The following is a 24,846-nucleotide window of genomic DNA, read 5'->3' as shown; positions in this document are numbered from 1 at the left end:
CACAAGTCTAAAGGTTAGAAATGCTTCAGAATATACTCTAACTGGGTCAAATAAATCATTTTGGTTTTTTGATTATCAAAATTCACTTCCATTCCAGTTTCTCTGTAAATCCAAGAGGGGGGGGGGAGTTGGTTCATCAGATCCACACAAGCTCACTGGAGACACATTATCCCCCCCCCCCAAAACAACCCCAACCTTCACTTTACATCAACAAGGCCAATTAGAAGAGGTTCATTCAGTGTTAGAAGATGTAGTGTTGTACAAACTAACGTGTCCTGGGTGTCTGATCCAACGTTCAGTGCATTGCAAGCTTAATCCAAGACAGAACGGGGAGTACAAGTGCTTTAAGGTCAATGTCATCACCTCTCAAAATCAAAACAAAAGGAGCTTTAGGTTGAGCTTTCTGGACTCCCGGGCTGTTTGCTGGTCAGACTGGTTCCCTCTACACGTGACGGGGTCCCAACAGTTGGAACAAAAAAAGAAATAAATATCTCAAAACTTGAATCTTGAAATGAGATGACAAAAGCGGCAAACGCCACGGTGACGCTTTGCTCAGAACGAGACGGGCCGCCCACCTTTTAATATAAAAGATGAGTGACGTTGTGTAGGCGTTGTGTCATCCCACCCCCTCCCTCCCTCCCCCCCAACTTTGAGCCCGTGGGTACGGATGAATCTGTTAATGAAGGAGTTATGGCTAAATGCTGCAAACCAGGCATGTAACACACACACAAACACACACTGGACCTTGTTGCATAACTCTGTTAAATCTCTACGTGAAGGCGGTAGAGTGGACAGTGGGCTCCTCCCCCCCCGCCTCACCGGTGACGTCATTAAGACGTCTGGACAAGCTTGGGCCCAACCAGACCTCTGGATTAGACTTGCAATGATCAATTATTACTAAAGTACTAACATGTCAACACACTTAATCAGCTCCTCTTACTGTCCTGTCGCCTTTTGTAAGCACATCAACACACACACACACTTGGCCTCACCGCAGGCACGCAACACCTCGGCGGACAGATTGTTTGCCATCTGGCGTGGAGCCGTGCCTGTATTGACCTGATTATGATGTTGCCAAAACAATCTCTTCACTGTCTCACTGGGTGGTTGAAGTTTGAACGTGCATGTAAACAGACTCACTGAGAGCAAAACCTCCACAGCGCTGGAGATGAAACCAAAGGGGCGCCGGATGCCGCCTGACGGAATGAAGCGCACACGTCCTATGCTTCTGTGTCACTCTGTCCACCAGAGCTTAAACCATATATACATCAGTCTCTCACACACACCCTTACACTCACAATATACTTAAAAGAACTCGTTACCATCAAAGTGCAAACAAAACAAAATCAAAAACATAATAGGTACTCGCTCTTCCACCTTTAGAAGGCGGGGAGAGAGAGAAAGACATTCTTCATATAGTCAAATCTACAATTATAGCAGCCTAAAAGGATAAAATGGAAGCTGAATAAGGTGCTTTAGCTTGTGCCTTCCTGCTGCTGTGTAGGGGGGGGGCATGGATGTCGTGCATTAACACCGATCTAAAGCCATTCAGCTCTCTGCACTGCGTCCCGTCTCACGATTTACAAGATGGAACGAGACCAGGCTTGGATCTGTGTGCTTGGAAGCAATGTCTAAGCTACAGCACATGCTGCAGGAAGGCAGGGTGGGGTCGGAGAAACCGGGGGGGGGTCGACGTGGGTTCCGGGGTCAGGGGTCAGGGAGTGGACGGGTGTTTAGGCAGACACGTTGTTGGCCAGCTCAATGAGCGCCAGGGCGCCGTGGAGACGCTCCCGTTGCTCCTGGAGGCTGCGCTTGGCTGCTCCCCCCTGGTTGCCCTTCTCTTCCTCTCCGACCTCTTCCTCTTCAGACTGGAATTCCATGGGATCCTGCTGCTCCTGGTCCTCGCCTCTCGTCTTGCCTTGCGGCTTCACCTTGGTGGTCGTGGGGACGCGCTGTTCGCGGGTTTGCCAATAACTGCGAGGTCAAAGGACAAACCATAAGGTGTGAGGAGGGCGGTAAGACAGTTACGCTCCTTAAATGTGTGTGTGTGTGTGTGTGTGTGTGTGTGTGTGTGTGTGTGTGTGTGTGTGTGTGTGTGTGTCTGCATCTGCATCCACTTACTTTGCCAGCCACTCTGCCACTGCCTTGTTGTCCACTGACTGGGCCTTCCCCTGACCCTCCTTTGGCTCCTCCCTCTTCAGGCGGGAGAAGGGATGCTTGGGGCAGTGACGGTTGGCATGGGTGAACCGATTGCCACATCCTGCAGAGACAGACCAGGAGAATGTGTCACACTCACAGGACCTGTAATGGCCGCATGTGTCTGTTCATGTTTTACGGGTACTTTCCACCTCACGTGACTGAGCCAGTTCCACATCTGCAGTCACTCACGCTGGTGGAAAGCACCTCTCTAACAGTGACCCACCTTTCTCTGAGCACACAAAGGGCTTCTCTCCAGTGTGCAGCCGCTGGTGAGTCTTCAGCTGACCGCTCTGGACAAACGCCTTGGCGCAGTTTGGGTAGTCACACAGGTAAGGCCTCTCACCTAAAGGGAGCAATGCAGTTGTATTTAGATTGCAATACAAAGTGACCTGGGTCCAGTTTATGCCTGTTCTAAATGTGTTATGACGGTCCCTGTCTGGGTTCAGTCGTGTGGTACCGCCTGTGTGTCTCTTACCTGTGTGTGTCCTCTTGTGCGCCTGCAGAGACTTCTCTCTGGGGAACACACGGTTGCACATGTTGCAGCGGATGCGACTGGATGAGGTCTCGCCCTCATTGATCAGCTCCCGCACAGTGTCAGCTCTGGGGCGGCCCCTGCGGATGCCATCCTGACAGAAATAAGAGATTTGACATTTGAGATTCTAGAAAAATGGACTTAGAAATATTATGAATAACACTTTTTTTGAAAAAAGAGCACAAATCATACTCACTTAATATTTTCTTTACTTTTTGCATTAATCAAAGTTTTAAATAATTTTGTGTTACTCAATTATTTAAAATTTTAGAATCACGGTCAATTTGTAACATATTTTCATAGCAGGAAGTAATAATAATTAAAAAAAAGTTCATGTGTACTCTAACATCACGTCTAATCCGCTTCAGTGAGATCACCTGAGTCACACTGTAACAGGAAGCAGACTTGTTCGTTGATCCATTCACATCCGGTTATATTTTTTGGCGCGCAACTGGACATCATGTATGTACAGAAGGAGGAAGTGACAGAGTTTAAAATCCACCATGTTCCACCCTAATGCGCGGGCGTTTTTTAAATGACTCTTCTTCGTGGCCATATTTGATTCATTCCATAAGTAATAAACCGTATTATGTCGCATTTATTACATTCTTACAGCACATTACATTAAAACCCATGGACTTCTTAATATAGACTAGTTAAGGTCTTAAAAGGTGAACACAATGCAGCGCATCTTATTACCGGGAAGTTAAGACATTATAAGCGTTGACAGTGTTGAAATAGTGCCAAACAACTCCGCTTGAATAACAGAAACTGTTCCTATTTGCACGTTTTAGTTTAGGTTATAGTTTTGGACACATTTACCACCGTATATGACAGTTGTAACACTCAATGTTTGTGTTTTTGAACTGACTTCGAGACCGATATGACGTGCAAACATGCTGGGTCTACCTTGAGCTGGTCCGGTGAGGAGGCAGAGTCCGCTTCCCCGGCTGTCTGGGTCCCGGTGGGTGAGGAAGCACCGCTCAGCGATCCCGGGCTCAGGGTGACATTGTGGGCGTTTTCGCCCCACTTCCACGGGTAGACCATGAAGTCGCTGAACCCGGGGCTCGTCGGTGTCATGGCCTCGACTTTCCTGGGTTTTATCGGGGTGGTCTTGATGACGGACACCAAAACCCTTTTTGGTGAATCGTCACAGAAAATGACGTTCTTGTTTTCGGCCATAGTTCAGACGTCAAAAATCCCGGTGTTAGTTCGAAGTGTTAGTTTACTCAAAGTTTTTGTCTCTTGTGGTGGAGAAAAGCCCTAAATATCTCAGTCTGGAGTGAATATGTCCTTCATTTCCAAAAAGGAAACACTTTGAGCCGTTCCACAAAAAGTAGCCACAAAAGATAAGAGTCCAGGGGAGACGGTCAGCAGGAGCTCTAGGTGCAGCGGCCCGTGTGAACCGTATTCTTCCTCACTTACCTCGTCCCGCGTTGCAAAATCGCGCCCGAGCAGTTAACTGGCCAATCGAATGTGAGGATCAGATCCCCGTGACTAAAGTAACCAATGACAAACAGTATGATACCGAAAGGCACAGAACACAGAGGCTTTTTCACTGACGATTGGTTGAGACGGTTTGTCCAATGGGGTTTCAGGACTTGCCGCGCGCCCTCCCACCTTCCTTTTGTCATTGGCCGATGAGCAACGACGCGGCGAGCCAGTAGCGAATGAAGATGAAGGGCGGTTATTTTTTTTGCATTTCGGCTGAGCAGATGGTGCTTTCCCGCGTTGTGGAGTCTGTTTATGTTATTACATTATGTTCAATTTAAAGGGAAAGGAAACGGTGGCGCAGAGGCGCCAAACTTACGTAATGAAATGTTTAAACAAAGGCTGTACTGTGTGTCTGAGAGATGATAACTGTCACATATTTATTTAAATTTGGAAACACAACACTAAACTCTTCTCAGCGATTCAAAATGGATTTGAAGGGCGAAAACACACGAAAACACTTTCAAATAGATTATATTATGATGATGTGATAACAGCCTAGGGTGGTCTATAATGCCTTGTCTTATCCATGAGGGCATAAAGAGGCTCTAAACTGGTCCGTGGTCCCTGCTTTGACAACGCACCTGCAGGAAGTCATGATGGAGACTCGAATGGCAACAACTGACAGTGGCCAACAACTGTGATCCACTGGTGTTGATTCAGATTGAAATGATTAAGCTTTGTTTGATTTTAGGGCCTGAAGCTAATAGTTCACTAGAGGCCTTGCTTGCCTGTACCACTGTCCCTCTACCACTATCACACACTTTAAAGATGGCAAATATCCAAATATCTCTCTGCATTTCGCATTCAGTTTCGATTTAAAACACAGAGGTTTAAGTGCCTTTTAAGTGCCAGTAGGGGGCACTCATTCTCTTTTAACCCCGAGGAACTAACCCAAATCTTCAATGATGATGGTGATGGAATAATGGTGGCGGAGAGTGCTTTCTACTAATACGTGTGTCCCATAAATATTCAGCTACATTGAGATGTGGTGAGGGTGAAGGCCATCATCCAGTAACTGAATCCTCATGCCTTGTGTCATTCTGGAGGAGGACACTGGCATCATGATGGAAATGGATGAAGGTTGTCTCTCAGAAAAACTTTGTATTAAAGCTGTTGTGGTGGGCCAACACCTTATTGACACGTTATGTTGGCTTTTCCTTCAATTACTGTATGTATCTGTATGTCTGACCTGTGACCTGTGTGTCAAATTCCCTGTGGAAGAAAAACTAAAACTTTGCAGCATGTGTCCATTTCTTCCATTTACTCAAAATAACTCCTTCTACTTTCCTCCACAGTCACACACACTCAGCGTGCGTCTTAAGTGACCAATAAGATTTATCACTAATTGACAGGCGCACGATTCCAGCCAATCAGAGCACGTTTGTCAGTAACAAGCCTATCGTGTATTAGGGGGCGTGGCCTTCGCTAGATCCACAGGTGCAAACATTTAAAATTGTGGACGAGCCCACTGCGTTTGTTTGTTTGATGTTCACTTTGGCACTTAACTCCGTCCCGCTGCTCGTCCCTGACTGTCGACTCGGGACAGAAACACGGTGCTTCCTCGTTCTCTTCGGCGTTTAAACCGAGAGTTTGAGGGGAGAAAAAGCTTCTAACTCTGCATATTTGTTTCACACTCAGGCTGAACAAAATGCTGCCGGACGCTTACGGGTGCGTGGTGGCGAACAGGTTCGGCAATCTTCTGGATGACGACGCGGACCCGTTCGACATGATCAGCGGAGTGGCAACGGACAAGGAAAAGAAGAAGAAGAAGAAGAAAGGGAAGGAGGACGACGACGATAAGAAAAACAAGCAGAAGAAACCTGGGCAGAAAGAGTCCCAGAAAGACCGACGCGTCCCCGTCACGTCAAGTGGACCGGAACCGCCGCCAAGTAAGACAAGTCCATCATCTTCCAACTATCCTCGCTCATTACTGATGGAGTTTGTGTGTGTAAATACGCAGTTTCCACTCATGGTTCAGGCAGTTTCTTGTCAGAGCAGCTTGTTGGGGCTTTGTCAGCTGCTGATGCTGCAGGTCAGTGAGGAGGCGCTGCCTCACTGTCAGCACAAGGGGTCATGAGGGTCAGAACGCTCCTACATTTACAGTAAACTCGATTATATGCAGTTAAACCCCTTATACATCCATCCATTCTTCTTCCACCTCATATCTGGATTAGTAGCCCAGATGTTCCTCTCTCTAGCCTCTCGCCATTGAACCTGTCCAAAGCCTGTAGTCGTGGTTTCACTTGGATTCCCGCTCCCAAATATTCCATAGAAGGTCTGACACTCGGTGGCGGAAACTACCCAGACCCCCATTATGACGTGTGAGGGTCAGAACATACAGGGTATTGACAGGTTAACTGAGCTCCATCTTCACGGCAACCCACCATCAATCTAGAGTTTCTTTGAAAACTGATTCACACACTTCTTCTGAACTATAAAGAGATGTTGCTGTCCAAACTAGATGGAATGAGATAAGATGTCTCTGTATAAAACATTCTGTTCTCAGCACATAAGCAGCAGGCACGTGTGGCACCAGCGACGAATCCGAGAGGAGATGGCACAGAGGAGGCCCAGAGAGGAACCAAGAGGGCCGCCTTTGGGGAGCAGAGAGCCAAACAAGAGCAGGAGATTCCAAGCTTCAAGTACGTGTGCTCTAATAATCTCCCACCCTGAATCTTAAAGCAGAGCCCTTGTCACAATTTGAATGAGACTTTAAATCTTTGGTCCCCAGGACTTACTACAATGCAGAGCATGATGTCGGGGGCAAAGGGGAAGCGAGAGCTGGAAGAGGAGCTCGAGGTGGAGGAGGACACATGAAGAACTCTGACGACTTCAGATTGAGGGGCAAAAGGGAATACGAGCGCCACAGTGGAACGTAAGGCTTTCAGTTCATGGAGTAAAGATCAACGAGCTCATGGCTTTTCCCTTCATAACTGTACGCTGAGGATGTTTGTGCCGTTTCATTGCAGCGGGATCTCCCCTGAAGAGAAGCGAGGGGGCAGAGGATCCTGGAACTGGGGCGCTGTGGAGGACACTGTGTGGTTCGTGAACTTTATGGAAGCGTCCATCATAAGACCTGTGCACCGTTTAGTATTGCATTTCTGCATTGAATGTGTCCATGTCCCCTTATTGGTTTCATGCAGTGAGTTGATGGAGGTGACGCCAGAAGCTCCAGGCAAACCCAAGGAGCCTCGGCCAGCAGATGAAGGAGAGAACCCGTGAGTGATACAACGTCCTCGTTAATGTCATTGCAGTGTTCATCAAGTGGCAAGCTCACTAGTTGTCATCTAGACTTGTAATAGAAAGATTTATCTCCGACCAATTTCATATAATGTGGACTAAAGCTCATCCTCTGTGTTAGAGCTTTGGAAGAGGAGGATGGAGAGATGGTTGTCCAAGTTGCTGTGGAGATGTCATTGGATGAGTGGAAGGCTCTGCAGGAGGTCAGTCGACCCAAACCAGAGTTTAACATCCGCAAAGCAGAGGACCAGATTCCCTCCAAAGCCACGGTCATTCACAAGTCCAAGCGCGTGGAGGTGAGAAGTAAAGGTCATGGAATCCTCAAATATCATACAGGATGTTTTTGCTGGTACATTCGTGTTGCATTCAGAATCCTGTTTGCAGAGGACTTCATCAGCTGTAACATTGAAATTCCCTTGTTGTAAAATGTATGTTTCCCAGTTTCCAACGCCACTTGAATGCAGCACAGGTCTAGGGTGGGAACTCAACATTACAAGCAACTTTCAGCAGAAGCTTTGCTGACCTCCTCTATATGGAAACTGAATAGTGTGACCTATAGCCTGTCTGATGTCAGTACTGAATTCCATCTTTCACTCTCCAACTTCAGAGTCCCAAAGAGATACCAGAGGAAATCGAAGACGAAGGCAACTTCCTCCGCAGGTCTGTGAATGACATCACATCCCTTCTGAACATCAATTTCGGCAGTCTGGGTCGGCCCTCTCGTGGCGGGGGCCGAGGCAGGGGAGCACGAGGTGGTCTGCCTAGTCGCCCCGAGAGAGACTCACCCAAGGGAGACAAGGTATGTTCTCTACTCTTGGTCAGTACATTAAATGTGTAGACGACCCAAAGAAACACTAGAGTCTGCTGTTGTAGTTGGATTCATGAAGTGGAGAATAGAATTTAGACTGTTGGTCCCTTTTAGTTGGCCTCCATTTCTAAGAGTAAATGTGTGATGCTGCATATTGGAAAAGGGAATTGACAAGAAGTTAACTAAGGTTATTGGGAACAGCGTGTTTAACTGTTGGCTGTGTTGGTTCCCAGCAGGATCATGTTCTGGCTCCAAACCCAGATGACCCAGAGGATTTCCCTGCACTCTCAATGGGGAAATAAAAACTGAAATCACTTCTGTTCACGTGTTCCTATGAAGGGGAAATGGGGCTGCACTAACATTTGCTGTTTGACAATGTGTTCATGTTCCATTGTTGGCGTTTGGCATCTTTATTTTCATTTCCCTGGATGCACTGAGCCTCTGGATAAATAAACCCTCATGCAAGTTTACCTTGTTGAGTTTGTCTTGCTGTTTCATGTTGACATTGTGAGCTATACTTGTTTGAGTTGATTTAAATGTACGTGTATAAGAAGAGCTGGGGTGAAGATGAGATCACTGTTAACCGCTGGGTCAACTTAGCGGTCAAATGTCTGTAAAGAAACAAACGATACGTTGGCAAAAGTCAAATTTAGAGTTTTTATTTCAAAAAGTCAGGTTCTATGTTCAAGTAAATGAATTCTGAACACAAAGTAGACGAGGCCCCGTCAGGACCACTGACTATCATAGCATGATTCAAACGGTACAAAATATTTACAAAATAGAGGATATCAAATGTTGACATATTTACAGTCAAATACAGTAGCTAAAAGCTTCACAAGTGATGACGGGAACAGAGACGGCCAGATATTGAATACTGGAGAGACACGACTGTGCACAGGACTGCAACTAGTTCATAGAATGAATTCTGTGAGAAACCATAACTACATCCAAGGCAGGCAAAGACTAAACTGACATGGGGAGCATTGGGATGGGAGGGGCCCAGTGTCTGCACGCCGCTGGGGGTGCCAGTGTGTTCATGGTCGGTGGTTTCATGCCACTGGGCCCCAATCTTGCCTCGTGAAAGATCTGAGACGCAAGAGAATCTGCTGCAGGAGTTGGTTTCTTAGAGAACTTTGATTTACACGTTCACATGCTGGTCTGATGGTCATTAATCTCATGATTGCTACTGCATGCATCAGTTTGTACGGAACAACCAGGCAACGGTTAGACTCACTTTGTATCATGACACGGTTAAAAGAACTGTAATTGAAGGACCACATGGGTAAAATAACCGTCAAGTCTGGCTATCAATTGTTTTACATGTCACATCACATTGGTTAAAGAAGTTTGTTACAAACTATTTCTCAAAAAAAAATTCTGTTTAAACAGCTGTAATAGATGAAGGTCGCTTCTCCAGCAGGCTCATCGCAGCAGAGGAGCTCTGGGTTTGGGAATGGAGTGACTGCTGAGAACAGAACAGAAGGCATGTTAGAGGATGAACATGTCGGTGCACAAATCAAATTAATTGTACCTAAGCAAGGATCTAAATGACAGAACAGAGTCACAGGGACGTGAGCCGCATGCTTCTGTGCATTTCACAGTGAATGAAGAGAATAGAAGGTAGATACCAGAGCCTGGAAAATCGCATTGATTTCAATGAGCTGCGAGGTTTGCGTCCTCTGGACACAGTGCGTCTGTTATGTCAGTCATATAAAGAGGAGGGAAGAGTGGGGAAATCCAGGTTAGAACCAGAGGAGGGTGTAGACAGAGCAGTGACAACGCGTCAGAGGCAGACTGGCGAGAACCCAGAGAAGCTATAGCCACTCTGAAACTCCCAGCTTTTGGCAGACATGCAAGGAAAGCTGTTGAGCGGAAGAACAGGTGAAGCCGAGGAAGGTGGCAGAGTTGCCTGGCAACCAGAGTGGAACACAAGCAGGAGTGTATCCATTAAATGGTGACAAGTGAAGGAACAAAGTGTCAGACCTTTGACAGTCCGACTAGGGTGAGGTTAGTATAGAAACGTGATAAACAAATCAGACCACTGGCAGCTTTACACCATCCTGGTTAAATAGGAAGTGAATGCTAACCACCACTTGTTCTATTCCATCTTGATTCATTGTGTAAGTTTGTTCCTATGCCCGTTAAGTGTGGAGAAGTTTCCTGCCACCCACCTCAGAAACACCGCTATTCAGACATGTGAAACACCTGAACTATGGTGTCCGAGTCTCTGCCGTCACATGGCTCACAACACATCTGGTCCCTGTCGCCAGCCGCTACATGCAAGTTGCCAAGGGATCTGGCCAGTCTGTTGTGACACAGGGCGCTGGCAGAGAGAAGGGAACCTGTTAAGTTACTCCACAAGGATCCACGAGTGGCTATAGCCTCTTGGTTGCTTCTCGACAGTGTGTGTCAAACGTCTAAACATGAAGTTGAGTCACAATCAGCCTGTAATGCAAAGAGTCATTTTGTGTGTGTGTGGATCCAGATACTAACCTGCCTCCTACTCCGTTGGTTGGCAGTGAGGTTCTGGTCCTCTTTCTGCTGTCGGAGCGGTCAGACAGAGCCAAGGAGTTCACGCTGGCCTTGCAGCTCTGAACACTGGATTGCAAGATGACCCTGCTGCAGAGGAGGTGACTGTGTGAGGGCAATGCGTGTGTGTGTGTGAGCGCGAATGCTGCGTGTGGGCTGCCAGCGTTACCTCGGGGTTTGTGACGACGAGCGGGTGTGAATCTTATTTTCCTCTTGTCTGTGGAAACACAAGCCACACAATAGTAACACTGAAGCAAACTGCGCTGGTGTGGAGGGATAAAGCACAGCGGAGGGCAACAAAAGTAATATGTATGGAGGGAGGCGAGCGGGTTAGAGAATGTTTTAGATTTGACTTGACTAGATCATAATGTACAAAAATCATTGCTGCGGCTTCAGCTGTGGAAAGTGAGCGAGTTTAGTAAAGCCGAGTCTGTACCAGAAAAGTCCTGTAGGTGGGGCTATACAACTCACAGGAGGGAGGTTTAACTTTACGCATGAGGGCTAAACAGTCTGAAGGGGTTAAACAGCTGCCACACTGAAAATTCAAAACACAACAAGCAAAGCGTGATGCTTAACAGGATGAGGATGAGGATGAGGAGAGCCGTTTGGAGTACACACACACACACTATGCATTACAGCTACAGCCTCATATTGTTAAGACATGAAGCATCTGTTCCTTTACACTTTAGCACCGACAACACAACATGTACTTTGCTTGCAGAAAAGTAACCAAAGGCAGATTTGCTTTCTAGCTGATTTGTTTTTTTCTTTTTGATTTGGGTTTGAAATAAAGAGATAGGGGGCTCACTTACAGCATTCTCAGTCATAGCTCCAGAGAGGGGGGGCAGGACAGGATTTTGGGGGGGATGACGGGCGGCAGAACTCACTGAAATCCTAACCCGTCTATACAGAAATGCAGGATGGAAGAAGGGAAGCCATACACAATCCACCACAGGGCAAGGCTACACAGGGAGGAGAGTAGCATGGCTACCAGCCATCTGAAAGGAGGACAAATCTCACAACAAGAGCAAAAAAAAAAAATAAAGGAAAAAAGGGGGGGAAAAAAAGGAAGGAGAGACAAGAGACGTCTGGGCAGGACACAAAGCCTGTGATGTTCTGCTTTTCCACTGGGACTGGATAAGCTCCGGTACCTTCTGCAAAGCTTTCTATCCAGCTGTGTCTGTCAGCACCACTCTGAGGGCTATTTGCCTTACTGTTAGATGATAAAAACCTTGTTCAGATGCCACGCTGATGAAAGCATCTATAATTATTACGTTTGGCTGTACGACGATAAGCATGACTCATCGGTCCAGACAGGAAGCTAGAGCCTGAACGGTACGTGTACGCTGATCCAGTCACAACAGCAATGGAAAAACAGCAGGCAATCGATGAGGATCCCTGCCCAACATTTATTACATGTTAGACACAAACACAGATCAAACACGGAAGCATGTCCACGCATGCATGTCCAAGGGTTTCAAGCCTGTTGCCATGCATGAAAAGGCAGAAGAGGTGAGAAACACTTTTATAAGGAGTTCTAATTATCACTGCGGTCCAGCATGCACTTCGGTATTACATCATTGAGCAAAAACAGCAGAGCCGGATGGCGAAATTCAGCCGGGAGTTAGCCGCCTGTGGGGCAATGCAGACGTTGATAAGGCAGACGGTCTAAAGTGCAAAGCGACGCTCGCTCTCTCCCTTCCGCCTGAACTGAACCCCGATGCGGACGCAGAAGAACCCAACCCCGTCCCGCGCCGCTCTGAGGCCGCCGCCCACCCTCCAGTCTAATCCGTTACCTTAGAATTATTAGTCTCACCATGAATTTACCATCCTACCAGCAAACGGTGCCGTACCGCTGCTAATCAAACACCTCCCAGTCCAAATGTCCGGTTGACCATTTCTGAAAGTGCTTAGAACAAATGTGAAAGTCAGCCCAGCTACTTTAACAATCAGAAAGTCCCGTTGCTTTGCTGAATAACGGCCTTTCCCCTTCTTTCAATTTGTTCTCCCTTAATTGCCAAGTCAGCTGTGCCAGCCAAGCACTGAAACAGCTCATTCAACTAATCAAGATTGCGTGTAAAACCCTGATTAGTTGACAGATCGTTGGGACTGCGAAACAGAAAGCTGGATCCCAGAGCTTTGCTGAGACCGAGCGGGCCGGCGGGCGTATCTCAGATAATAAGCCTGGATATCAAAAAAAACGAACAACTGGACGTGTCCGCGAGTGCCCGGAGGTGTGACTGGCATGTGAATGTGTTGCATATCCACTTCACGCTGAAGTCATCCAGAAAAAAAAGTTCAATCAGCCATACCGTTAGCCATACCATTCCTTGGCACAGCAACCATTTCTACGGGAAAGAGAGATACTTACCTCCGTCATACAAAACCTCACATCCTCCCTCTCGTCTCTTTCCTCTCCCCCACTCTTTTTCTTTGCCCCTCTGCTATCTTTTCAACGGCAGGCAACACACCGGCCACACTGTGCCCATGAGGCTGCAGAAGAACACTACCACCTGCCTGACATGGGACAACAAAAGCCAAAGCCACATGGGTACAGACGCCAGAGGCCGGTCAGGCGTCCTCCACCACGCGGACCCCCCCCGTCCTCTCACAGCTGGATTTACACAGACCTGACTGATGTGGACTGAGGTAAGCACTCTTTTACTCTAATAGCAGTGGGTGGATTACAAAGAGTCGCGTTACGTCTGCGATGTGTTGAAGTCGACTTGTACCATCGAGTTCAGCGCGTCTGAGGCCTATAGTGCCCGCCATTAAAACACAGTGGGCTTTACGGGGTGCCTAAGTACCCAAACAGCACTGCAGGAGCAAGTAGAGGCGAGTAGAAGTGGATTAATGTGTTCGTGTGCAGAATTAAGAATTGCAAACAGGCCCCTGAATGCAACATGGAGGTCTGTCCCCTTTAAAAATGCACATGAAGTCTACAAACCATGGGGTCAAGTCAATTATTGACAAAATACCTCTGGAGATTTTGACGTGTCAGGATTACCAAGTGCCTCGATTTGACCTCACTGAATCAACCAAATGTTACAAGGCCCGAGGCACTACTTATTTCAAAACCATCTTCTAAGTAAATGCATTTGTTACTTAATAAGACTGACTTACTCCTTACCGGACATATTGTCAGTGCACTGTTGGGAGCACACTGCCTGAGTTATGTGCTCCTCTCCAGTACAGGATGGTATTAGAATGAGACTGCCATGGTATGGGTTAGGGGTGTAGCCCTGAGGTTAGCCATGCCCAAAACCTGACAACAGGACCGCCGACTACACTGACAATCACAGATCTGATCTAATCCAGCCAACGGTAGGAAGAGTAGAAAGTTAAAAACAATCCCCAAATATCCCTATTCAGCATTAATCCGCGTTTCTTTCCTAACACCTTAAGACTGTATTCATGCCGTATATGAGCCTAGTGACTGAAGAGTGGAGGCCTCTGCTCATTGTACAGTAATGAATCCAACGTTGTGACCGACGGGGCTCTGGGTACTTACGATAGTGAGCCGGAGGACGTCCTGGCCTGTCTCTTGCTCTTCAGGGCTCGCAGTTTATCCCCCTGCGTTAGGCCGTTTCTCTCCTCTTCGTCGTTATACTGCAGTGAGACAGAGAAATGGAGGAGGGGTGATGCGTCGCCTTTGTTCATTTATTATTGGCTCGCAAAAGCCTTTTTTCTGCTTACACAGACATTTTGGATAAACCACACGGGGGGGGGGAACTCTCTTTCAAACTCACCAGTTCCACGTCTTCTTTCTTTGGCCCACTGTTCTTGTTGCTCCCGTTGATGGTGATGTCATCCACGCCCGACAGGATTCTGGTCACAGCCATTTTGCCGTTCTCCCGCTCGTTCACGATCTTCTGCCGGAAAACGTCTCCCTCTGCCCACAGACTGTTCTGCTTCCTATCACAAAACGGTTGCAGCAAACCATGAAATGATGCGTTTCCCTGCCAAACCGCCACCATAATAATTCCATCTCACTCAGCAGAATGGTGCCGGTGAAGGTCATAGGAAATGAATGTTGGCAATATGAGCTGTGTAGGGGAAGAGAGGAAAAAGCCAAAACTCAAAGAGGTGACGTTGAAAATTTGAGTGAACACCTACTCCTCAACAAAGTTCTGCTGCGGTCCAATGACGGATCCCGGTCGGCAGATCCGTATCCAGGCGATGGCCTCGGCAGCGGTCAGCCGGTAATGCTTCATCATGTAGCAGCCAATCAGAGTGCCTGTTCGCCCCAAACCAGCTGACAAAAGAGGGAGAACAAATGCAGTCATCCTATTAAGCAGGAAACAAAATGGACACACAGTTTTTTCTAAAGTATGTTTACTATTTTCCAGTTCATTCCTTACCTTTGCAGTGGACAGCGATGCCTCCCTCTGCGTTCTCACAGATGTTCAGGAACTTTCTCACGATGGTGTCGTTGGGCGTACTCCCGTCCACGAAGAACAGGTCGTGGTGTTCGAAGCCAGATTCTGTGAAGCGCCTGGCATCGTACATCTTCTTGTTCAGCCGGACGACGGCAGTGATGTTGTGTTTCCTAAAGTAAGGGATGTAGGCCTCAGGAGCATGCAGAGGGTAACCTGAGGAGGGGGACGCAAACTCGACATTTAAGCTTCGGAAATATTAAAACAAGGCCAGATGCAGTTCTATGAGACCCGGCGTGCATTTAACTTACCGTTCTCTATTTTGCTTTTTGGATGAGGACCGCTGAATGCAAGGAACTTCCCTGGGATGATCCAGTTTAAATCTCCGTTTTCAGCTCTCTGCAACAAAAACAAATCAACCCAAATCAGACCAAACGTGACCTGGGAGCTTATCGTGAAGTATTTCTAAGCACCTACTCTTCAGCGGGCATGACTTTGTACCTCATAGTGCTCATATTCTTCCACATCAAAGTTGGAGAAGTCGAGCCAGCCATACTGGAGAGCCTGGAAGATGGTTGATGAGGTTAAGAGTCATTAGGGGAATGACACAGCGAGAGAACTAAATGCATCACTGCAAAGAAATGTACCTTGTAGACGCCGCGCAGGCAGTCTAGGATGTTCAGATTGTACATGCAGGTTCCAAAAGAGGCGTCTCTGTGAAACGAAACATATTATAGATGATTAAACATTTGTGCGGCAAGAATACAATACAAATCTCCTGCTCTCCTCTTGGTAATATCCCTTAGATGCTGTCATTCACTCCGTCATCATGTCCTCTCCATTTCCTCTTGTTTACTTCAGTCACATTAATAGTGGAATGGTAATAGGAGCCCTGAACCTTCAAATCAGGGCTCTTTTGTAAGCTTATTCGGCATTCTCAGTTGCTCCGGTCAAGAGCGCAAAGGGTTTGTGTTTAAAATATAGAACAGGCCTCAAGTGTCCTGGAAATCAAATTGTGTGTGTGTGGAATTTTGTTTAAGAGTACTAAACATATTCTCATATTGCAGCTGTGGATTGCAGTTGTAGTTGCTTGCTATGATTCGATTTGTTATAAGTTTAGCCAGTAGTTTACCTGAATGGAATATATGTGGAGTTCCTGGACACCAGCAGACTGTAGGCTTCCTCTGGCATCATGTTCAGATACATCACCTTCAAACAGGAACAGCCAGTCACAAAAGTGCTACGGTCATCAGATTCTAATGTGTTTTCATTCCCTGGTTATCTGACAGAGTGCAGCTGGCAGATTCTCATGTCACACATCTGTCACAACATGTTTGTACATTACTTACTGCATATGAGCCAATTAGGTAGGCAGCGTTGGCTTGCTTCTTTTGATCTCCACAGGTATAAAATATGATCTTCTTCCTCGACAGTGTAATGGACTGGGGGGAAATGGATAAATGCTGTGAATGTTAGGTTTGAGATCTTTTTTAAGAACACATTTGTATGACTTCAATGGACAAAACCAATGATTGTAAATAACTTATTGGAAAATGACATCCATGGGTCAGATTACATTGATTGTCTTTTAAGAGCATTTATCAGCTATGAAAGAAGCAGCAATGGCTTTGCTGTGTACATGTTCCTACAGAAAGGCTGACTCGGCAAAAAAACCCAAACAATATAGCAAAGGGGAAATTATGTATATGATAATGAAAATACACGACAAACTCAAGGTGACAGGACAAGGTGCACAGTGTGGAAGAATCATGTGTCAGGCATTCGTGATCAAAGTCATTGATTTAAAGTCTTTTCATGAGGTTCTTGTCAACATTGATCGGCCTGGATAAGGCCTCACGCTGTCCTCAAGGAAGCATACTTAAGAGCACTAGTGTACTTTACCTTGAGCTTCTTTGTGAGCTTGCAACAGAAGCGATAAAACATGGCCAGGTTAAGGGGACCAAAGTCTGCATAGAAGCTGAGAGAGAGGGAGGGAGGGAGGGGAGAGAGAGAGAGATTGTGTCAGAGTGGCTATTTATGCAGCTCGTTCTCCTGGGATGTTTCATAGAAGCAGCTATCTCGCACCACCAACAACTGACACAGTACAAAAAACACTGACGGGGTAAAGACTATATTTGGAACCACGTGATGTTGTTGTGGGTCAATCAGATCAGGACACAATGCTGCAAAGACGAGAGGTCTTTTTCTGTACCTCTGGCACAAAAAGGGCCCGCAAAGGTCATTCGTGCCCTCCACTCCTGTGCCAGACTGAGGACAGATCATTGATACAGCTCTGCACTCCGCTGTAGCAGTGATAATGTGCTTTTACTTGTTTAATGTGCTTTTAATGTTTAATGCTGCTGTTAGGTTTTTGGCTTTTTGCCAGAGGATAAAGGGATAAAAAGAAAGAAAGGTAAATCCATATTATCTGAAGCAGTACACAAAAGGTATTTTGAGCCAAATTATACAGCTTTTTTCAGTAACTATGATGTAATGTTTGGGCTTCTAAGTGTTTACTTGCTATGAAATCTGTATTACAAATGTTGCATTAGTTTTGTGTCATCACGCATAAACCAGCTCTACTAGTCATGAAAAATGTTTTCAACTTGGTCTTGATATTATCACTTCCTTTAAGTTAAGGTGTGGACATTTCCTGCCCCTTTAATCCAGGTTTGATTGAGTTGTGCAACGGATAAGGGACAAAGCACAACACCAAAGTAATGAATGCATAGACTTTAATGCAAAAGCACATGTGGGATGCAATTGAAAACTTACTTCTCATATGCCAACTCTTCATCTATGCAGAAACAGTGGCGATCAGCGGTGCTCTTGATCTTCTGCTGAAGTATGGCGAAATATAACTGATCTGTGGGGGCGGGGGACACGAAAGAATGAAGGGGGTAAACAATATCTGTACTGTGCACGTATACGCCAGCTGTCTGTTACAATACACATAATCTGACTTTTGAATTGTGCAATTCATAATGTTTTGGTATTTGCCGTTTCTTACCCTTGGTGAATTGAATGCATCTGGACGAGACGTCGTCCGCGTTCATTTTGCTTAGAGTTCTGAACATGTCGCGATCGGGGTGTTTCTCCTCACAAGGTCTCGCGCATACTACGTAAAATCTACACTCCTCGGCAAGTATGTAAAAAATAGAGAAGTAACTAAAGTTAAAAACGAAATATAAAAAGATAAAATCTTGACTTAAACTGCTCTAGGCTTGACTTTGGCAGCACGATGCAGAAAGTTCCCAGCCCAGCAGGGGAAGTTGGTTCCGAGTGCAAGTGCGCACTCTGCTAAAAATGAATCTTCGTTTGGCTCCTCCCCTCATCTATACAGCGATTCCATTGGCTGCGAGAGACTCAGGCCTCTACGTTATTGGACAAAAAGTCTGCCAATCAGAGTGTACCCGCCTCGCGCAGTTTAAAGTTCTCCCTTTAAGCCACGCTATAGGCCCCGCGAGCGGCGCCAATGCGGTTGCTAGGATGATCTCTCAGCCAATCAGATTCGCGATTTGCACTTGGATGCCCCTCCCTCTGCCAGACTTCAGCTGATATCCATGACCGAGGATTAAGGAAACAGGAAAGATTCATAAATGACTTTATCAAACCCATTGCAGACGTCTTTAATGCGCCACGTCCTCTCTGCCTGTCAGTATGTTATGTAACATTCATCCCAAGCGGACAGACGAAGTTATACTTGCTGATGTACGACAGAGGCAAACCCAAAATGCCGTTAAAATGCACAGACCGCAGAGCTAACGACGCAAATCCAGGTGCATTTAAGATAAAGGACAGAGGGGTCGCCATTTTGGGTCAAATGCTGCAAAAATAATCAAAGTCTTTGAGCTGCAAAGGTTATTTGTTTGTGCACCGTGTGTGTGCACGGTGTCAGAGTTGAGCGGGTTCGTTCCGCAGTACTCACCTGTTATCTCAATGTAAATATCAGAGTTTGGCTCCGCCTCTGAGCTCGAAGCTCCACAGCGCTTCTTCCTCCACTCGGCTCGCCTCCTCTCGCTCTTGCGCTTCATCTTCTTCTCCTCCCTTCAGTGCCGCAAAACGGACATTCCCGAGCAGCTGCGCCAGTCCCGCGTTCAGCACTGCGGCGGTGTTATTCTGGCATTCATTGTCCGTGCACAGTTGATAATCTCTCCTCCTCTCCTCTCTCCCCCCGTCTCATCTGTGCCACAGCAGCCTGGTCCAGCCTCTCCGGTGGCGGCGGCGGTGACGTCTGTGATCAGGGGCAAGTTTCTGCTTTCTGAATCCCCCTGCAAGTGACGTATGAGCACCGTGTAGTCCAGTGGCCCACCCTTCACTGCTCAGCTGCTGCAGCTGTGTCGACCAGATCCCATCCTACGATGCTGTAGGGTGGGATCGATGCTGTGATTCACTATCTAGCATTCAACAATAAAAGGTAGCATTAAAAAATAACAACATTTTATTGACAATGCAATAAGCAGGACAGTAGGGAATTTGACATAAAAGAAAAGAAAGCTGGTCCTCCACCCACTGTGATTGCTACTAAAACAATGGAAAATATGATGCAGTAGTAGAAAATGAAAGTTGATTCTAAAAATGGCAACACACACACAAACACTATTGCTTTCATTTCCCTTTAGACTCATATATACACAGATTTTATATTAAGATCATTTAGCAGATGCTTTTATCCAAAGCGACTTACATTACATTACCACCCATTACAGAGGGGGGAGCAGTTGTGGGGTTTGGTGCCTTGCTCAGGGGCAGCTCGGCAGGGACTTCTACCAGCGACCCTCCGGTTCCCAAGTGAAACCACCACCGACTGAGCTACTGCGTCCCCTTTTAGCAAAAGCCATCCTTCATATCAAATGATGAACAACGGACTGGATGAGAAATACTGGGACATGAGCAGCTGTGATCTAAAATAACATCCAGGTTTGCCAAGAAAATTGCAATTTCCACTGTTTTCTTGGTGTTTTACTCCACAAGCAAAGTCTTGATGTGCAAAATGGAAGCATATTAGCAGACTTCCAGGTGACCAGATGGCTACACATGGATGATCTTTGGCTTATTGCTGAAGTCCAGACTCTTTTGTACTCCGGCAAGCTGCAGGAGCCACTTAATTGGCATGTGGTCCAGACGGTTCATGTCAAAATGGGAAAAATGGACTTGGGAGCCTGCGGGGAGAAGAAAGAGAGCGAAGCAGAAGGGCAGACAGGAAAAACACGGAGGTAGAATGTAATCTTTGTCAACACAGAGTGATAAGAAAGGAACTCGTACCTGGTCCTGCAATGATAGCTCCACCTTGCTGATGTAGGTCACCTTGGAAGTCAAACGCTGGGCTGGTCATGGCCCTCCACATGCTCTTCAGAGGACCCGTAAACATGCCAGACTTCACATGGGGACTAGGCTGAGCTAATTATAGAAGCAAACATGCACTCAGTCATTATAAGGGTCAATCCAGAATGTGCTGACTCACAAGCTTTATTTATGCGCCATTATTGTTGCATTACCTGAGTCTGTAAATCTCTCATCTCTTTTCATGCCAAGCTTTTGATAAATGCATCTGTCTGGGTCCACATATATCTCATAAGGATAACCTGTTAGTGAGCAGAAAGACTGAAGACAGACAAGACACCAGTGAGACAGGACGACGTCTCTTTCTTAACCTTTCTTCAAATCTTGGTTAAGTCATCACCAAAGATTAAAACCAGGAGTGTCGCAATGATAATCTCGATTTAAACTGGGATTTCGGAGCATCTTAAAACGGACAATGATCGGGGCTTGCACTGAAATGGCAGTGACACTTTGTAATGTAAGTTCCTAAGTAAAAATCGATTAATCTATACTTGCCTATATGCTTTGGTGGTTAAACCAATTAATCAAGTTCATTTTTAATAATCTATGTAAACTATTTGTTCAATGCAGAAGGAATGAGGTTCTGGAAAGCTAACATTAACACTAATTTGAGTTTAAACAAAGCGCTATTGGTCACACCCACAGTGTGTATCATCACGTTGCTTACCTCAATGTGATGATGAGCAGACTGACCAATCACAACCAGTCTGATTCCAGCATCCTGCAACATAAACATGTGTAACTCCAGTGTAGGCAGCTTTCTATATGGAGCTCTGTTTGATTTGCAAGTCAAACGCTACAAAGCTATTCATGTACATTCAACGTGTAGTACCACATTTAATTGAGACTTATTATCAGAAACAGAAGTCTTTACCTCCAGTGCTTCTTCGGGTATTTTGCTCAGATCATCCACATATTCTTTACAGCTGTAGCACAAGAAATTCTGCAAGGACATGTACATTAAGTTATAGATATAAGCTCTTAGATTGTGTTGTTGTGTGCACCTCTCATCTTGTCTCATTCTCCTGTCCCTCTGTCTTCACCTATGGACATGTTCATGTTCTCTCCACTCTTGCATGGGAAGCAGTTGGAGCATCTGTCCAGAAAGGCTGACGCTCACCTGTTGACTATTTTGATGCCTTAAAAGGAAACATTACCCCAAACTGAACTCCATTTAAGTCTCTAAGGATGCAGATCAGGGTGCAGCTACTCTACAAGCTTATTCCACATAAAAGTTTTCTTCCTACCCGCACGAAAATTATGACCGATTTCCTTTCTTGGTATAATTTCTTGAACGGTACAGGAATTCCATGCCGGTCGTAAATAAAACAATCTTCGACGTCTTCGAGGTGAATGTCAGCGGGATGAATCGCAGTTCCCGGATCCTCCTTGGTTACTTGTCGCGTTACAGGCTCAACCTTCGCCATGTCTCCCTGTCTGCTTCCTCCCAGCTCACTGCTATTTTTGGGAGTTGCCGTTCGGGCTGGAATTGGTGGCTCGGTGGAATTCACGCCCAGGGCAGATCAGGGCAGGCAGCTCCGTGTGTGTGTGTGTGTGTGTGTGCATGTGTGCGCGTGTGAGTGTGCGCGCGTGTATGTGCGGGGGTGTGTGTATCCCAAATGTCACTTTGCGTGTTGGAACAGTAGCTGAGTCTGTTTTTCTGCTGTTATTATATTATTACACAGCACAGAAGAAGAAAAAGAAGAAGAAGAAGAAGAAGAAGAAGTAAATAATCACGACACTGCTCTACAGAATAGATATATGCGCTCATTGGACATATATACTATTTATATCAAAGGATAAAGCTTCATATCACACTTAGTAACTTAACAGGTTACACAGATTTATGACAAATTTCAATACAATTACAAATCAGTTATTTCATCTTTAATCTTCTTTCATCTAATCGGCAACAGTTAGATTCTTAAGTTTGCAGTCTAAATGATGATGATGACAGTGACACTTAGTACATATATTTATTACCAGGCGTATTTTGTTATATTGTCTACAATTTATATTGAAAATCATTCTTATTGACTAAATAAAAGGACTTATTAGTGAACGCGAAGCTTCAGGTGACGGACTGGGACTCCGTTTCGCGCTCGTCGGCTTCCGTCCCTGTGCCCTCGGTGCGGAAGTGTCCTCCAGAGCAGATCTGTTTGTATCAACACTCCGCTGCTTCGCTCGCAGCTCCGTCGCCTCCGTGCCTCTCCTGCTGGGCTGTCAGCGCTCCACCTGAGCCGCACGGCAGCAGTATTATGCGAGCTCCTTCCAGAGAGGAGGAGCACCGTGTCAACTGGTGAGCCAGGCTTCATGTTCAGCCTCCTGCTAACTTAGCATATCATATTATAGCAAGCTAGCTCCACAGCTAGCTGCCAGTGTTTATGGCTGAGCAGATGATTCCTCTCCTTTTCCCACACACTGAGACGTTAACGTGATGTTTGGCTTTGACAGGCAGTGTGTATTCACGGTGACGTAAACGTCCAGCACGTGTCTTTATTCAGACCTCAACCGATATGGAGCAGTGATGTGTGTGTGTGTGGGCTAATCAAATGACCACCTGTTCACTGTTTACATCTTTGTTTTCACTCGGTAGCAGCCAGATGATGCGCCGGTGCTGATCAGTGGACTAATGAATTTAAATGCGTTGTTTGGCTGTAACTTAATTCATATGAAATACGATATGAAACGTTAAGAAAGTGTAAATGCTTTCACAACATAAACACGATCAGCTGCTCTAATTGGTGATTTGTAAATAAGAAGAGAATGATGACAGCGTGATGTAAGATGAGATGTTATTGGATGGGATGCATGGGAAGAGTAACAAGGATACCAAGGGTCAGTGGAGAGAAAGGAGATGACATTATAGAGATGAATTAACATCAATACAGAGATCAATTACTCACTTAGTTGATGCACAGTATGTTTACTTGATTGTGATAGACTGTAGACTGATTCATGCTGAATAAACAGCGCGGCAGTGTTGAAGGTGTCATCTTGTTCTCTGTGTGTTTGTGATGGACATTTGACATTTTGGACATTTCATAGATACACAACGGTGAATTGAAACAAGTTGATTTACAATTTAAAAAATAAATAAAAAATTAGTTGCAGTACTAATTGATATTGTTTATTTGTGAGAATTATTTGTGTTTTTTAAACCTGATATCATTGTTCGTCTTCCACCTTAAACAGTTTCATGACCCTTATAATCCAAAGTTGTATGGAATTGAGTTTTTAAATGTTTATGTATGAAACAACAGTAAAAAGTGGAACATGACTGAATGATGACCTCATGAATGAACTCCCTCTCTTCCAGAGTTCCATCGAGTCATCTATATGGGCCATTTTCTCTCGAAAAATGGTTACCGCCTGAAGAAGAGGTCTCGCAAGTTACACCACAAGAAGAAGAAGAAGAGGAACTGTTTCCTGCAGGGGCCTTGCATGCTGTGCTTTATCGTCCACGGCAACAGCAGCGCCACTGACGACGACGTCGACCAGTTGGAGGCCAGCGTGAACGGCAGCGGGTGCCGCCATAACGGTGCCACCGGTATCAGCGTCCCCAGTGTAGGTGGAGTTGGAATCGGAGCAGCTGCTGCTGCCACCAAGCTGGTGGAGCGATACGCCGCGCTCGCGTCTCCCGAGGACTGCTCCAAGTTCCTGCTGTCGCCACGGGAACTGGCTATCTGGGAGGGTCAGGGAAGGAGCCTGCTGTCCGCCGTTCCCGCCAAGCTGATCCCTCCGCCGGCGCTTTTTCGAACTGCCGGCGTGTCCGTGACCGTGCCCATACCTCTGCCAGTGCCGAGCTGCACCTGCGACTACACTGAGATGGTAGGTGGAGCTGATGGGATGGTGGGAACCCGGCGAGATAAGGCTAGATCCACAGCCTTTTTAGTGGAAGTGGAAAGCGTAATAGAGGCTGAAAGAAATTCTTACTTGACGTGACTTCAGTAATCAATTTTTGTTTTAAAGCTAGATTTATAGACCAAATGATTTCCTAAATTCTTGTTCTTTTTGAAGAGTAGAGTGTATTTTCAAATACCATTTTGATTCTAGAGATGTGGCCGATCACCAATGACCAATAGCCCAGTCCTCCTGCAAACACACACGTCATAAAAAGTGAAGTCAGACCTGCTGAAGAGGAGGAAATCACGATCACCTGTTGTAACGGGAGCATCTGTTTCTCTGTCCAGCTGTTCCTCTCAGCTCAAATCTAGTTCTAGGCAAGACTTGACTCTCAAAGGAAAAGTTCAGTCACTCCCATATTAGCTAAACTAGGGCCTCTGAATGGAAGACAGGTCGGCCGTTACAGCCGCATCTCAGCT

The 24,846-nt window shown here is 46.1% G+C and overlaps 5 protein-coding genes across 14 annotated transcripts in view; 2 read left to right on the top strand and 3 right to left on the bottom strand.

Moving 5' to 3' along the window:
- Positions 1–7: 7 nt before the first annotated feature.
- On the bottom strand, positions 8–4,182 carry znf367 (zinc finger protein 367). Its single transcript, XM_076149504.1, has 5 exons — positions 3,641–4,182; positions 2,675–2,825; positions 2,423–2,542; positions 2,122–2,260; positions 8–1,974 (listed from the first exon to the last, which is right to left on the bottom strand). The coding sequence occupies exons 1-5, from the start codon at positions 3,911–3,913 to the stop codon at positions 1,734–1,736; spliced, it is 924 nt and encodes a 307-aa protein (XP_076005619.1). The 5' UTR covers positions 3,914–4,182; the 3' UTR covers positions 8–1,733.
- Positions 4,183–5,688: 1,506 nt separating this feature from the next.
- Positions 5,689–8,743, top strand: LOC143000226 (intracellular hyaluronan-binding protein 4-like). Its single transcript, XM_076149477.1, has 9 exons — positions 5,689–5,778; positions 5,864–6,114; positions 6,732–6,867; positions 6,957–7,100; positions 7,195–7,266; positions 7,369–7,443; positions 7,587–7,761; positions 8,073–8,264; positions 8,507–8,743. Exons 1-9 carry the CDS (start codon positions 5,711–5,713, stop codon positions 8,573–8,575), a joined length of 1,182 nt encoding a protein of 393 aa, XP_076005592.1. The 5' UTR covers positions 5,689–5,710; the 3' UTR covers positions 8,576–8,743.
- A 173-nt stretch (positions 8,744–8,916) lies between these two features.
- cdc14b (cell division cycle 14B) lies at positions 8,917–19,400 on the bottom strand. Of its 10 annotated transcripts, XR_012963600.1 has the most exons (17): positions 19,107–19,399; positions 17,954–18,044; positions 17,081–17,156; positions 16,528–16,620; positions 16,311–16,387; positions 15,826–15,892; positions 15,680–15,742; positions 15,490–15,577; positions 15,164–15,394; positions 14,919–15,057; positions 14,552–14,717; positions 14,314–14,411; positions 10,972–11,019; positions 10,767–10,892; positions 10,445–10,596; positions 9,902–9,967; positions 8,917–9,738 (listed from the first exon to the last, which is right to left on the bottom strand). XR_012963600.1 is itself a non-coding variant. In XM_076149430.1 (16 exons), exons 1-16 carry the CDS (start codon positions 19,210–19,212, stop codon positions 9,655–9,657), a joined length of 1,668 nt encoding a protein of 555 aa, XP_076005545.1. In that variant the 5' UTR covers positions 19,213–19,400; the 3' UTR covers positions 8,917–9,654. The 10 variants fall into 10 exon arrangements, 8 of the variants coding, with proteins under 8 accessions (XP_076005545.1, XP_076005550.1, XP_076005543.1 ...); XM_076149430.1 differs by lacking the exon at positions 9,902–9,967 and having other exon boundaries at positions 10,479–10,596; positions 10,767–10,889; positions 19,107–19,400; XM_076149435.1 differs by lacking the exon at positions 9,902–9,967 and having other exon boundaries at positions 8,917–9,735.
- A 224-nt stretch (positions 19,401–19,624) lies between these two features.
- prxl2c (peroxiredoxin like 2C) lies at positions 19,625–21,993 on the bottom strand. Its single transcript, XM_076149471.1, has 6 exons — positions 21,769–21,993; positions 21,396–21,464; positions 21,189–21,242; positions 20,677–20,782; positions 20,444–20,578; positions 19,625–20,340 (listed from the first exon to the last, which is right to left on the bottom strand). Exons 1-6 carry the CDS (start codon positions 21,946–21,948, stop codon positions 20,210–20,212), a joined length of 675 nt encoding a protein of 224 aa, XP_076005586.1. The 5' UTR covers positions 21,949–21,993; the 3' UTR covers positions 19,625–20,209.
- A 667-nt stretch (positions 21,994–22,660) lies between these two features.
- fbxl17 (F-box and leucine-rich repeat protein 17) overlaps positions 22,661–24,846 on the top strand; it is a 188,815-nt gene continuing 186,629 nt past the window's right edge. The window contains exons 1-2 of the mRNA XM_076149513.1: positions 22,661–22,820; positions 23,841–24,352. Coding sequence (XP_076005628.1) covers positions 23,861–24,352 — 492 coding nt within the window. The 5' untranslated portion in view covers positions 22,661–22,820; positions 23,841–23,860. The remainder of the gene's footprint in view (positions 22,821–23,840; positions 24,353–24,846) is intronic.

This window comes from Genypterus blacodes, unplaced genomic scaffold (genome assembly GCF_046128005.1).
Source record: "Genypterus blacodes isolate CSIRO-AG114 ecotype Tasmania unplaced genomic scaffold, CSIRO-AGI_Gbla_v1 ptg000045l_1, whole genome shotgun sequence".
NCBI classification, from domain to species: domain Eukaryota; kingdom Metazoa; phylum Chordata; class Actinopteri; order Ophidiiformes; family Ophidiidae; genus Genypterus; species Genypterus blacodes.
The sequence above is the reverse complement of the archived record's forward strand: the minus strand, read 5'-3'. Positions and strand labels throughout refer to the sequence as shown.

Coding starts and splice junctions, on each gene's coding strand:
- LOC143000226 (XM_076149477.1), top strand. CDS start 5,711: ATGTTCACTTTGGCACTTAACTCCGTCCCGCTGCTCGTCCCTGACTGT. Junction 6,115..6,731: donor TGGACCGGAACCGCCGCCAA/GTAAGACAAGTC, acceptor TTCTGTTCTCAG/CACATAAGCAGCAGGCACGT. Junction 7,101..7,194: donor TACGAGCGCCACAGTGGAAC/GTAAGGCTTTCA, acceptor GTTTCATTGCAG/CGGGATCTCCCCTGAAGAGA.
- prxl2c (XM_076149471.1), bottom strand. CDS start 21,948: ATGGCGAAGGTTGAGCCTGTAACGCGACAAGTAACCAAGGAGGATCCG. Junction 20,783..21,188: donor CTGCTCATCATCACATTGAG/GTAAGCAACGTG, acceptor GTCTGTCTTCAG/TCTTTCTGCTCACTAACAGG. Junction 20,579..20,676: donor TGAGAGATTTACAGACTCAG/GTAATGCAACAA, acceptor TTCTATAATTAG/CTCAGCCTAGTCCCCATGTG.
- znf367 (XM_076149504.1), bottom strand. CDS start 3,913: ATGGCCGAAAACAAGAACGTCATTTTCTGTGACGATTCACCAAAAAGG. Junction 2,826..3,640: donor CCTCACCGGACCAGCTCAAG/GTAGACCCAGCA, acceptor TATTTCTGTCAG/GATGGCATCCGCAGGGGCCG. Junction 2,543..2,674: donor GCACAAGAGGACACACACAG/GTAAGAGACACA, acceptor TGCTCCCTTTAG/GTGAGAGGCCTTACCTGTGT.
- cdc14b (XM_076149428.1), bottom strand. CDS start 19,212: ATGAAGCGCAAGAGCGAGAGGAGGCGAGCCGAGTGGAGGAAGAAGCGC. Junction 15,743..15,825: donor GCCTGCGCGGCGTCTACAAG/GTACATTTCTTT, acceptor ACCATCTTCCAG/GCTCTCCAGTATGGCTGGCT. Junction 15,395..15,489: donor AAAAAGCAAAATAGAGAACG/GTAAGTTAAATG, acceptor CCCCCTCCTCAG/GTTACCCTCTGCATGCTCCT.